Below are 14,690 nucleotides of genomic sequence, written 5' to 3'. Positions count from 1 at the left end.
CCTAGGATGGCTAGAGGGTGAGTAAAGCTTGGGGTAATTTTCATTTTAAAGTGAACTAATCCTTTAACTAGTAGCAAATGGGTTTGTTATCTGAAAATATTCTGGTTATGAAAGACCAAATGTGATACAAAAACTTGGAATGGAAATGAAAAAAAAAAAAAAAAAAAAAATCTCATTGAATAAACCTGCTAGCCAACAAATGATGATACACAAAGAGCACATGCTGAGGAATAAATGAAATGCAGCTCTCTGTGTACATAATAATGTCTAATCATTATTAAGACAAATAATAATTGCAAAGTAGCATCAAAAGATGATTTTTGGTGTTTTTGCCTTTACACAGTACAGAGAAATGACAGTTAAGTAGTAGAGAGGGGGGATGGGATTGGAAAAGATCCACGAGCCGAAACTCAAACTCGGGTCGGCCGAAGTGCAACCACGCTACATGTTGGAGCGCTGCACACGAGGTTATTGGCTCTGACAACAAGTCTTTTTTGTCAAAAATCCAACAGTCTGTTTCTTATTGCGTACATGACTCAATCACACAACTGAAACAGTGTGGCCTTCTGTTTTCATTTAGTCAAGTGCTGAAGTTCTTAATTTACCTATTTACAGAGTTCAGCAAAGAGAGCTTTGGGAATTTAGTAGAAATAGATAAAACCACAAATATTTTTCACTTTCATTTATTTAGTCTTCAAGAGAATAAGGACTATATGGCTTTAACATATATTGTGGCCATCTTGATCCTTTCAGAGATCCACGATTCTTTTACATCTTAACCTACCTGCTGTTGGCTGGTATGTGTCCCCAATTAAGACGCCATGTGATGATAGGAATGGGCACACCAATGGCAGAACAAGTAAAGGACACAGTTTCCCCCCGAGCTGCCGTGATGGACGCTTCTGGTGTGTTGGTCACAACGGGAGGTGCTAGAGTACAAAAAGCCCAAACAGATAATCATTTAACAGTACAGTCAGCTTCAATCCACATATAGAATTTTATTACATGAATGGCAACATAGTACAATAAACATATGGACACAAGGAACCACACACACCCGCAGCAAGTCTTGATTCTAAATTGGCAGCTAGTTTTATTTGGCCGATTCATTCAGTAAGATTAGCAAACCAGAGCCGGAGGCACCGCTGGCAGAAACAATACCAAAGCTGCCTGTTAAATTCGCTACAGGCACAAGATATATGGGAGATGACATCTATGTGTTACTGAAAAGCTGCATGAGTGTGGCAAAACAAGCTGCTAAATATGAATCTTTGTTTTTAGACCATAAATACAAAACATTTTCATGTATTTGGAAGAAGTGAAGATGACAATGAAAGAAAAGTTGAGACAGAAGATTTATGGTGTTTGGAATGCTATGACAACCAATGTTTACTTGTTAAAGATTAATTGGACTGTAATGCCTTACCACAACCATATTCATCAGAGCGGTCGGCACAGTCCGGCTCCTCGTCGCACTGGTAACTGGCAGGAATGCATGTGCGGTCAGACAAACACACAAATTGCTCCGGGGCACATGTGTCCCCTGGACCTTTAGTGGCTGAAGAAACAAGAAAAAAGAATAAATTATTAAAGTGAGTAATTTCGATGCCTCTAGTGGCAACAATCGGAACTGCAAAAATAATACTAGCTATCAAACAGGTTTCCAAACCACTTTCCCCATCTGTGGATGGAAGTTCAGGTCTGACTTACGGCAGTTCATCTCATCTGAGTTGTCTTGACAGTCATTGTCCCCATCGCAACGCCACAGCTTCAGGGCACATCGGCCGTTCTGACATTTAAACTCATTGGGCTCACAAGGAGATGGAGTTCCTGTGAAATTACAAATAAAGTTATATAATAATTGCAGATCATAGACTGGTTATAAATAAGTGGTTTCATTTCTGTGGTAAACTAAAGGTTTGTCCTACCACACTTGAACTCGTCGCTGCCATCAGTGCAGTCCGGTTCGCCATCACATACATAATCCTTGGAGATACACTGTCCGTTCTGGCAGGTGGCCTGGTCTGCACGGCAGGGTCCCGGGCCGGGTGTGGGTCTGGGTTTTGGAGGCGTAGGTGGAGTAGGACGTACAGGAGGAACACCTTTGAAAATAAAATGATATAATTTGGGCGATCGATTAAAAAAAGGAATCAAATTAAATACATGGTAATAACTTACAGAAAAAAACCCTAAATTAAGATAATTCTAAGATGTATAAGGCATTGAATTTACATTAGAAAAAGTAGCTTTAGATGTCAAAATTTTGTGTTTTATTTACATGTTATTGAAAAAGTCTTTCAAGGTCATATTCAGCGAACTAAATAAAAGCTGAAATGACAAAATGGCGTGACGTAAAAAAATGTTTTATGCGTGAGATCTAATTCATTTCGATAGATTTAGATAGTATTAGTCAGGTCAAAATTAACAAAGCAATGCCACTCATTCTAAGGCAAATGAGGAGGATTCATCTCAAGCAATCTCACTCACAGTTTTCTTCATCACTCAAGTCATTGCAGTCAGGCCGTTTGTCACACACAAAATCCTGAGGGATACACGCCAGCCCATCCTGACATCTGAACTCATTAGACAAGCATACCCTGGGACTGGGCTTCACTGAGGTGGTAGAAACAGACATAAACAATGCAGTGACATACTGTACGTAATGCAAGGCAGTGATCCAAGAAAAACTGCATGATGCTTTGTTGAAAGAAGTCTATCACAGCCTCACCATGCTGGACCTGCTATTTCAAGAGGATACAAAAGGGCTTTGTTCACACAGGCATCGAAATCAGACTTTTTGGAGTTTGCAACACAAATCTGTTTTTATAGTTTGAATAACAATACACACACACACAAAAAACCATCCACATGTGGTGTGAAATTCAATTTTTTGGTAATGCATCTCGGTCTAAAAGGAAAGGTCAGATTTCCTTTTTTTTCCCCATTATTTAGGACACATCTCACTTATGGTATGAGAAAGACTTCAGACTGTATTGTCTGAACAAGCAGATCAGTGCAGAACATGGACAGTCAGTCCTGAAGATCAGATTTGAAAACCAAATCAGATTTATATGTAGTGTGAACAAAGCCAAAAGTACATCTGTACAATGTTCATTCTGCCTTTTCTATTCAGTCTTGAAATCTCTTATCCAGTACCTTAATTTGAAAGTAAAAAATATGGAAAGCTTTGATTAAAAAATTAAATTCCATCACATATGAACAAAACTAGATACTGCAAACACAAACAGGCTGCATTGCCTGAAAATGATACTCCAAGGTAGGCGCATTCCTGACATCAGCGTCACTTCAATCAATGACAAGCCATGCAAAGCCTTTTGTTCTTCTCGTCAAAGTCAGGTGTCCATTGGAGTGCACACATGCATAAAGGTTTCATTCTTTATCCATCCACTACATAATCTGAGAATTCCTTGCAGTTCTCATAAGTGAACAAGACTGGACTGTGTTCTAATACACTACAGTCTTCCATGCAGCAGACCTGGTTGAGGACAAACCTGGCACATCGATGGGCTCCACAGGAGGGAGAGTATCAGCTATGAACCAGACACAAATATTATCTGTACTACATTCTGTTGAATGATGAATCGTTCCAAACAAAACTTCAAGAACGAATAGTTAGGCAGACTATAAAGTGTAAAAGGGTGTAAAAATGCACAACTGGATCTGACAATTGAAAACTCAATGCATTAATTATCAAATTGATTATTATTATTATTATTATTGTAGTTGTTGTAGTTGATAACGTGTTAATATCTTATTCAACAATTTAAGCAAGCAAAATATATTTGTCAATTTCATTACTATTATTAATGAAATGAATTAATGAATAGTAATAATTAATCAATAGTAATAATGAATTGTATTAAAGTCTTATTCCACATTTATAAGCCTGCAAAATATTTCTGACAACTGGAATTTTAATGCATGAATTATCACATCATCATCATCATCATCAATAAAATTTATATTATTATACATAGATGTTATGCAAAATATAACATAAGCATGCAAAATATATTTGCTAATATTATTATTGTTCTTAATAAAATGTATATTAATAATACTTATAATTACTATGCAAAATATAGAATAAACATGCAAAATATATTTGTCAATATCATTACTATTATCAGTAGTAATAATAATAGTATTATTATTATTTGTTCATACATATTTTTTGTCAATATTCTAATATGGAAAATTGTCCCTCAAGCAAAATGTGTCTGCAGCCCTTTTTTTTTTTTTAAACTTTAAATGAACCATACCAAAATTGTCAAACTGTAACCAAATTTCAGATATCATGATGTATCGCAGCATTTAGTAAGGAATCATAATCTAATTATTATTGGAAAAGTATTGAACATACCTTCTCCAAGCCGTCTGAACTGGAAGCCAATTACTGAGGTATCGTAGGAGGCAATGGTGCCCTCTTTAACCACAGAGAACAGGACACCTCTGATCTGTGATTCATTAGGGTTGTTATCTGAGCCGACGTCCAGCTCCACAAACACATCTTTGCCAATTTTCCTGTAAAATGTACACAGAGCACACTTAATCAAAACAACAAACTAACCACATGAAACAACCTAAGATAATTTGTTGGTATCCTAGCCTGGTCAGGTTGGTCTGTTTGATGTTTTTACAGAGCGTTCGGGCACCCGCTTGACCAAGCTAGGAGACCATCTTAAACCAACTTATTTATGATGTTTTTCAGGGTGAGCATAATAAGTTCCATAATACAAAAAGGGCTTGAGTATTCAATTGAATGAATGTCCTAAGTAAATTGACTATCCTTTTACATGAGAACATGCACTATTACTTGAGTGTTTGAAATTGAAAATGGTGTTTACTTGATGAGAACCACATTGACGGTCTGCTGTCCTGGTATCTTGCTGTAGTCCGACTCGAGCTTTGGAGGAGATAAACACCATTAATCACCACACACTGGCCTTGCCATACAAAGTACTTTAGTCTCTGTCTACTAAATCAGGTAAACACTGATTTAAACATTAACAAAGTACAGACAAAAATCAGAGGAAAGGCATGTGATCAATAATATGACCCAATACCCAGGTGGAGCACACCCTTAATTATTGTGTAAACTCCTTTGGTGGTATTTCTTGAGGTCACAGTTAAGTATTTGCATGTACCGTATCAACGACAGCAGATGATATCTCTTGGAAAGCAGGAGAGTAGATGTCATCAAGTTCAGGCCCATACTGGAATGAGTTTGTGAAGTTCACCAGTGCCCGATAGTAAACTAGAAACAAGAATGCAGATGTCAGACTCGCAATAACAGTGCCAGACAATTTTTATTATAGTGATTTACATTCACATAGAGAAGTTTACAAAAGTAATTGGTCTCTAAAAAAGTATCTGATGACTTTTAACTTGAGAAACACAAATATACAAACTAGGCACAAAGCAATATTATCATCAATATACTTCAATAATTATCATTTTCTCTTTTATTAATGATAACAATTGTTTTTATATTTACAAAACATATATGTTTTATACAAACACAAAACAAAAATGACTTTATTCAACAATTTCTTCTCTTCTTTGTCATTCTCCTACACTGTTGACGTAGTAAACACAGTGCAGCACTTCCCTGTTCTACGTCAGTACGCCGGCTCATTATTGGCCGGCTCCTGCGTCACGTGCTGCTCATGTGAACAGCGCCGGCCAATACTGAGTCAGCATTCTGATGTAGAACCCGGAAGCGCTGCACTGTGTTTACTACATCAACAGTGTAGGAGAATGACAAAGAAGAGAAGAAATTGTTGAATAAAGTCATTATTTTTGTTTTGTTTTTGTATTTAAGTATTCTCCTCGCTTCATAACATTAAGGTTGAAACACTGTAGTCACATGGACTATTTTAATGACGTCTTTACTCCATTTCTGGACCTTGAATGTGGTAATTGCGTTGCCTTCTCGAGGATCAGAAAGCTCTCAGATTTCATCAAAAATATCTTAATTTGTGTTCCGAAAATGAATGAAGGTCTTATGGGTTTTGGAACAACATGGGGGTTAGTACTTAATGACAAATTTCATTTTTGTGTGAACTAACCCTTAAATATTATTTATAAATTATCAATAGTAATTGTATTCTTTAAACTTTTATTATAAAAAAGTAAATTCTAAGAATGCCCCGATTACAATTATGTCCAATAAGTAGATAATTATTGTCATATTATGGCTGATAACTAAATGTATATATAAAAAAAATGGACAAAACATATTACAGATATCTTGTTTGTGTAACATTCGAAGAGACGAGAAACACCATCCTAAACAAACTAAGACCTAAAATAAAAGGCATGAATAAACATGTAAGTGAACAACAAAATCAAACATGCAGATTAAGACAATAATCGGGTTTGGAGTCACACGTATAGTATAGTATATGTATAATATAAATAAATGTGGTCATAAAAATGTCAAATAAACATTGAGAAGCACAGCATTACAAAATCTATTCAGGAAATGTTTCAGCATTGACAGCTCCAATTATTCTGCAAAAGCTGTCGTTCAATACCAAAACAAATACATGCTATTAGCTTATGCCCAGAGTCTCACAGTAACATCAACCTTTAAAAAGCTCCAGCCTTTTTACTGCCCTCCCGGCGGCTCGCCTGGGTGGGTTTACCCGATTTCAGTTTGTCAAACTGAGTTGAGAAAGGAAGTCAATATTTGTGCTCTTTCTTGCAGTTAGCTGCCACTCGCCATAGTTCTCCAGCAGAGTCGTGTTTAATGCGACTGCCAAATGGACACACAGCTTATATACACACAAGTCACATGTATCCCAAACAGACTCTTTTGACCTTTTACTCTTCCTAATGCCTTTATGGATTTAGTCCAATTGATATTATATCACAGACATTAATTAACTTGCTTTTCACAGAATCCAGACACCTGCTGTCACCATCTGGTCAAATGCATTTGCCACGCACACACGGTTTATTGGAAATTTGCACTTAGTGCTGACAGGATTTAGAAAAGAAAGTGGCCCAGAGTTAAATTTTTTCTAATTGCGCAATACACTGATACATGGTGGCCATGCTTCCTTAAAGGTATCCTCCATTTCTGCGGAAGAGAAGTCTCATTACTGCAAAACGGGTCATTAAAGGTAAGAGAGAGATGAAAACAAAGTAAGAGTGTCAGAAGGTCTTGACTGACTGCCTTTGTCTGTATTTTCTGTAACGTCACTGGGGCAGGAATATTGCAGCCTGGACAGAGGAAAGGAAACATCAAAAGGTCCCGTCAAAGCGTTGGCACTGACCCGTGATTAATCGAATCACTTGTGTGGGCACAATGTAAAAGCATCAGCCTCTCTCTTTCGACGGCACAGCCAGCCCATCGCCTGTAATCTTGTCTCAGTGGCTCTCACTAATAAGGCTTCAACTCAGAAAACCACATTCTCGCTATGGAACAGAGCAAAATCCCATTCAGTCTTTCCGTTAAGGAAATCCCCTGTTGAACGCCAGCAAGGGCACTAAAACTGCATTCAGACAAGGGAAAAGACAGTGAAATAAAAGTGTTCCAAATGATTAATTCATAAACTCTTCTCTCTATACAACAGCATAACTTTGGCAGCTTTGTGGGCCGAGTCCTCGACGGGACACACGAAGGCCTGTGCGGAAGACAAAGAGCCGATTGAGCCAATGCGGCCTGTCTGGCCTTCAAAGCATGAGTCTTTCAACTCGACCTTCACTCCTCTCACTCCTCCCAAGAACCCTTCATTCTGAATCGAACACTCGAAGCAGTCTTCTTGACTTATTTTGCAGCTCTGCGGAATGCACTTGGACAGAGATTCGCTGATTTTTCACCAGTCTATTCCCAGACACAAACCATCCAAATGTCAAATGTGCATTTGCGAGAGGAAAACCTCCATCCATCATAATGCCAAAAAGCCAGCTGGCAGGGCATCTTGTTGTCGTTCTGGTGCTAAACAGAATTTCACACCCCCGAGCATGGAAGTGCATAACCCGTTTAGCTCGTGTTTACTGCTCGGAGATCATACAAGCAAACTGGTGAATGCATAAATTAGAGCGTGGAAATGAAATTTCAATGGGGGGCAGAAACACACACACACAAAAAAATGTAAAAAAATAAATTGTCAGCAGTGGTTCTCAAACATTGTGACACATTTTTGACATTCAAATTTTTGGCAATTCTTTTTGTGATTCCAGAAGTTTCAAGAACTATACAATAGTTATTGAGGGGGACAAAAATAAATATATAATTTAAATCTTGATTTTTAGTTTTTTAGAGTTAGATTATTTTAATTTATGAATAATAATTTATTAATTGAAATACTTAAAGTATTAGTTCACTTTCAAATGAACCTCAAGCCATCCTAGCTGTATTTTACTTTCTTCTTTCTGATGAACACAATCGGAGTTAGAATAAATATCCTGACGCATCCAAGCTTTATAATGGCAGTGAAAGGGACCGATGAGTATAAGCTGAAGAAAATGCTTCCATCCACATCCATCCATTATAAACATACTCCACACAGTTCCAGGGGGTTAATAAAGGCCTTCTGAAGTGAAGCAATGCGTTTGTGTAAAAAAAAAAAAAATATATATATCCATATTTAACTAGTTATGAAGTAAAATATCTAGCTTCCGCCAGACCGCCTTCCTTATTCAACATATGAAGAGAGTGTAAACTCTTGCAGTTCAAAAAGCTTACGCTACATCCTACACCTTCCATATTCAACTTACGAAAAAAGCTTAACTGACGTGATGCCAGTTTACACTTTCTTCGTAACTTGAATATGGAAGGCAGTCTGGCGGAAGCTACAAATTTTACTTCATTTTTATTTTTTATTTTTTAAACCCAAACGCATCTCTTCAGAAGTCATTTATTAACCCCCTGGAGCTGTGTGGAATACGTTTATGATGGATGAATGTGGATGGAAACACTTTCTTCATTTCATACTCTTGGTCCCGCTCACTGCCATTATAAAGCTTGGATGCTTCAGGATATTTATTAAAACATCTCTGATTGTAAAATGTTTTGTGTTGTTTGACTCCTCAAAATGCAATTTAATATTTGAAGAGTTTGGTTCCAAAACGCAATAACTCCATTTTGATTATTTTGAGTAAAAAGGTGTTTTCTTTACCAAGTAAGTGGCAAGATGAAAACCCCTATTTTCTGTTTCAAACTTTCAGTTAGCATCTTTTGGATATAAAAACATTAAAAATTCAAATCTACATTTTGATTTTAAAAAGTTTATTATAAAAACGTATTATTTTTTTCCCCAAAATGCAATAAATCCATGACACTTTTTTTTTTTCAAAATGCAATTAATTCGTCAATATAAAAGTTATTTTTCAAATTGAAAATACACAACAAAGTAAGTTGATTCACATATATGACAGAGTCTAAACTTTGCCAATATTTATCTTATATTCAGCCATTTTACTAAAAATACATTCAACCGTCGCTCCCAAAATGGTCATCTTGTTAATGTTATGAATTATTTGTCATTACCGATTAAAGAGTATCTGGCGCCACCGCACGGTTAAATAAACACACTTTTTTTCCGCGTACATTGGTATTAAAAACGGCTTTTAAAAAAGCCTTTAATGTTTACAGTGCGTGGAATGGTGCGCTGTGATTGGTTGAGAGCGGATATATCACGTTCTGCAGAAAAAGGAGACTGGCGTTTGTCGCGTTTTGGGAAGAAAGGGAGAAAACATGACAGAATAACACGACGGATATCGCATTTTGCGCAAAATTAATAAATGACTTTTCAATACCAACCAGATACAATACTGATTTTGGCGGAAACTCAATTTTTTGAAAATGGCGTTTATCGCGTTTTGGAATCAAACTCTTCATTTAGTAATGAGTGATATTTATAAATTATTATTGATAAACATCAATATTATTAAAGGGATAGTTCACCCAAAAATGAAAATTTGATGTTTATCTGCTTACCCCCAGGGCATCCAAGATGTAGGTGACTTTGTTTCTTCAGTAGAACACAAATGATGATTTTTAACTCCAACCGTTGCCGTCTGTCAGTCTTATAATGCGAGTCAATGGTAACACAATCTATAAGAGTCCACAACGGCAGTGATGTCTCGTGCTTATACTTCAATGAGTGCCAGACATCACTTCCACTGTCAGAGCACGATCAGACCTCACTAAGCAAATGCTGAACGCAGTTGGACATAGTGGTGTTTAGAGGTGAAAAATGATATAAATACTGTTCGTTTTCTCGCACAAACCGATTGTTTCGTGTCTTAGGACATCAATGTGTCGTCACGAGCCGCAGGGTTTAATTTGGATTTGTCTGTGCATGTTTATTGACTTATAAATTGTGTACCATTGACTCGCATTATAAGACTGACAGACCGCAACGGAGTTAAAAAATCATCATTTGTGTTCTACTGAAGAAACAAAGTCACCTACATCTTGGATGCCCTGGGGGTAAGCAGATAAACAAAAAAAAATTTCATTTTTGGGTAAACTATCCCTTTAATATAACAGACAAATGAATTAATAATAATAAAATCACTTTTAAAGATATATTTGAAAATAATGATTAAGATGTCACCTTGAATAACACACATACTCAAAGTGTAAAGAGAATAAGTTATTACTTTTTTTGCTTTGTTGCACCATGATCCATTAATTGAATTTTTTTCTCGAAAATGCAATTTTTTCCAAAACCATACAAAACCAACATGAACTCAAAGAGTACATTAATAAGAATTCGACACAAACTAGATCCTCCCTTTCTTTTTAAACCTTTATCATGAACACTCTAAGATGTCACTGACCCAGATAACTCAAAGTACTTGGAAAAATTGAATATTTAAATATATCAGCTAAGGTTAAAATGGTTGCATTTTTACGTAGCAACCATATCGAAGATAATGCTGTGTAATTAAAGAGTTCAGCTGAGAACACGACCTACTGTACTCGTGCTGCTTAGGGCTTCAAGATGTCCCCAGATGACCAAAACATGGACAAAGAACAGAGGCACTAGGGATTGATGTCAAAGGGTCAAAGGAAAATTATTGTGCAAACGGTGAACGGAACAAGAGGAAAGAGGCAGGACGTGTGTGGAGGAGATTTTATTTCAAGGACAGTGGAGAAACAATAGAGACGAAAACAGAGGAAGAAAAGCAGATTTCATATTCGCCATATATATTTTCAGTGTAATGAGTGCAAACCAGAAGTTTAGATGCATATGAACTGCTATGATACCATTAAGATTTAAGAAGTACGAGATATAGCAGACCAGCTGGAGAAGTCACGGTTTAATTGACGCATGTTTTCTATTTTGAATGGCAGATTTTGATTTGTGCGCGTTTAAGAGCCACATACCTCTGGCACAGCAGAGCATTGACAGTGAACCACTGAGCCAAAGGCGACGCTGCATATGATCAACATCTGTCTATGAAGATACAGATTGTCACCAGAATTCTCTCAGCCTGCTTTAAATGGCAACTACAATTATCACGGTGGGATCTCATTAAGTCATTGTAGTTTGCAGGATATCCTCCACTCCAGCCAGTATCCACACTCCCACTGTCTAGATTTAACTCTTCTCTCTCACAAATACACCCGCTGAAGAGGTATATTCTGGGCTACCAGTGGGAGGGGCACATCCTGTTTGCTCCCGCATACTTGAAGACACGTCAAAGATAATTGGTCTTGACGTCAGAATATTTTGATTAACCGTTTCTGGTTCCCACTGAAGAATATTTAGTTATCATGACAATTTTTAATAGTTTAATTACAATATAAATCTCTTGCTATGACTCTTGCTACACTAGAAACGATGTTATCAAGAATTATTTCAAGGCAAGCTATTGATCTCAAAACAAGAACAAGTAAATACCAGTACATTCGCACAAACTTTCTATGAGAGATAACATAAAAGAACATTCGACTGAGTGATCGTGGACGCACAGAGTCGGTACAGAGAAGTAATGTGGATGAGAGAGAGTTTTGGTAATTGCTATGATTATGTATTGCTGTTCATTCCATCCCACGCTAAGTGGTGTTAATGAGGTATCCACAAATTCAAAGCCGTCCTGCATCAAAATCAAAGTGCCAAGTTGAAAGAAGCGACACTATTAGAACTGTCCTTTTATGTACTGAACTGCTACTGACAATTTCACACTACAAAGCCCTCAGTGTGCCATCACACAGAGACAAAGCGAGCACTCTTTCTTCCTTTAAAGATAAAACAAGCACGAACACACTTCATTCTTTCTCTTTATCCGTCTCTCTCTCTCTCGCTACTGTATCTTCCATTAAGCTCTTTTGATCACTTGAACAATGAATATTATTTATTTAGTTTAGCCACTGGAAAAAAAGCTGTGAATAACTTTATAAATCCCAAAAGATGGATTATTATTTTCATTATGGACACTCCCAGGCCTTCTGCAGGAAATAAAAATGCTCAGCTGTGGTGAAACCCAAGGATGTTTCCATTCACGGTAAAATGAGCTCATTTACTGTAGGTCAACTGTTGTAATCATCATAACTTCTGAATTTAAGCTTTTTTACGTGTATCGCAGATGTGGCAGATTATTAGTCAACAATGGGTTAGAACCCTCAATGGCTTTCAAAAACTGTCTGTGTCTTTGTGAGTCTCATATCATATTGTAAGGACATTTGTGACTGCAAATTTGTCCAGTGAGAGAATTAAAGCAAAGTTTCCTATGGAGGAGGACAAGATTTTCCAAGGCAACACATATGTTGCTGCCATAACAATGAGTGACAGTATCTGAGGCTGAAAGCGGTTCATGAGGACGGCTATTTAGGAAGTTCTGTTCAGTAAACTAGTGGTTCTCAACAGTTTTACATTAAACAATAAGTGCTGAGCCAATACTACCAATATTATTAAATTAATTATTGTTATTAAAAATCCACCATGCGCATAACAATTTGTGATGGTGAAAATAAAGTCCCTAAAATCAAACACTAAAATTAGTAATGTATAATGCAATTTTTTTGCTTGTTTATTGATGTCCATGATCCTATCTATCCATGGAAGCTTGTTTCTGCAATGAAATAAAATAAAGAAAGGTAATTGCAGCTTTTTATCTTACAATTCTGACTTTTTTCCTTGCAATTGTGAGTTTATATCTCACAATTCTGACTTTTTTACCTCAGATTTGTAAGACAATTTCACAGTTGCAAGTTATAAAGTCAGAATTGTGTGATATAAAGTCAAAATTGTGAGATATAATGTCAGAATTGCGAGCTGTAAAGTCAGAATTGTGAGATATGAACTCGCAATTGCGTGTTATATTGTCCAATTGTGTGGGGAAAAAATACCTAATTTATCTCAATATCAAATATCTCAAATATCTCACAATTCTGACTTTATAAATCGCAATAGCATGTTGTAAATTCAGAATTGTAAGATATAAACTCACAATTCTGAGAAAAAAGCAATTCTGACTTTATAAGATGCAATTGCAAGTTTATATCATGCAATTCTGACTTTATAACTCACAATTGCATGTTTAAATCTCACAATTCTTGCGAAAAAGTCACAATTACCTTTTTTATTTTTTTATTTAGTGACGGAAACAAGCTTCCATCAGAACAGACCTGTGACTTTTTAGGTCATGACCCATCATCAAGAACCACATTCTCTTCATTTTCTTAATTCTTTGCTCTTTTCTCTTTCTGACAGAATGTATATGGCCTCCTCTGAGAAGGTGGGACCTCAACAACATGGAAACCAAAATAACCGCAGCTGCCCCTTCACATCTCCCAATCCTGCTGTATAACTATCATCTTTGCAGCCCTGACACACAACATTACGTCAACTGCATGACCAGGACAGGCAATGGAAAAGCTGGGTGGCCTTTTTTCCGGAAAGTTTTAGGACCCTATACACTTCTGCATCTTTCATCAGATGTTTTGACATCTGTTCACTTTTGCAGAGCTCAAGAGTCATGTACAAGTGGCCCTCAATCTTCATGTGCAAGGAACCATTTTACTCTTCAGTAATAGGGTTTAGATAAATAATAATAATTTTTTTATTGGTGGCATTTTTTTTTATATATATAAATGATACAAATAAAAAAGAAAGCTAAATTTATTAAAATAAACAAATAAATAATGTTTAGGTTAATATAGTATTATATATTTGTCAACACAGCAGAGTGAGCCAAGAAAATATGAATCTAGAAACAGATTGATTATATTTCATTTTACAACTACGATTTCATTTTGGCTGTACACCTCCGATTACGCTCAGGGGTAGATGACTTAACAAATTAACAAGTTGGTCCTATGAGCTTCTCACCTAGTCAGCACTGTAATCAAACACAAATTCCATGTGGAGGTGTTGAGATAAGCATTCTCATGGACTCGTTTCAAAATGATCTCCTGGCCATTCTCTGAAAGCAACTGAAAGCATGTCTGTATGCTGCGGTAACCTTTGTCTCCTCAGCTTCAAGTGGCTGCATGACCCTGTGTCCAGGGTCTATATGAGGGCCTGTGAAACTTCTGAAGCTATGTTGAACCAAAGGAGGGTGAGGAGACCTCATATGTCTTTATCAGGCTTTACCAGACAAACAAACAGGAATATATAGCGGCTAAGATTAAAGAGTCTTCTTGTATGCTAAGGGGGTTTGTAACTGATAAAGAAAAGATGCTGGATATCATTTGTTTGGGC

The 14,690-nt window shown here is 36.7% G+C and overlaps 1 protein-coding gene across 23 annotated transcripts in view; it reads right to left on the bottom strand.

Moving 5' to 3' along the window:
* The window catches only part of hspg2 (heparan sulfate proteoglycan 2), a 125,058-nt gene that overhangs the window by 70,094 nt on the left and 40,274 nt on the right, over window positions 1–14,690 (bottom strand). For 21 of the 23 annotated variants that reach the window (XR_007182859.1, XM_048177355.1, XM_048177359.1 and 18 more), the window contains exons 4-12: window positions 5,169–5,278; window positions 4,869–4,927; window positions 4,385–4,545; window positions 3,513–3,551; window positions 2,488–2,613; window positions 1,929–2,102; window positions 1,711–1,830; window positions 1,427–1,558; window positions 785–929 (exon numbers count right to left, since the gene is read on the bottom strand). Coding sequence is in view for 22 of the 23 variants with exons in the window: in XM_048177355.1 (XP_048033312.1) it covers window positions 785–929; window positions 1,427–1,558; window positions 1,711–1,830; window positions 1,929–2,102; window positions 2,488–2,613; window positions 3,513–3,551; window positions 4,385–4,545; window positions 4,869–4,927; window positions 5,169–5,278 (1,066 nt within the window). In the remaining variant the exon portion in view is untranslated. The remainder of the gene's footprint in view (window positions 1–784; window positions 930–1,426; window positions 1,559–1,710; window positions 1,831–1,928; window positions 2,103–2,487; window positions 2,614–3,512; window positions 3,552–4,384; window positions 4,546–4,868; window positions 4,928–5,168; window positions 5,279–14,690) is intronic. The other 2 variants (XM_048177364.1, XM_048177377.1) reach the window with 1 other exon arrangement.

This window comes from Megalobrama amblycephala, linkage group LG24 (genome assembly GCF_018812025.1).
Source record: "Megalobrama amblycephala isolate DHTTF-2021 linkage group LG24, ASM1881202v1, whole genome shotgun sequence".
Taxonomy (NCBI): domain Eukaryota; kingdom Metazoa; phylum Chordata; class Actinopteri; order Cypriniformes; family Xenocyprididae; genus Megalobrama; species Megalobrama amblycephala.
This window is presented reverse-complemented; position numbering and strand designations above follow the sequence as displayed.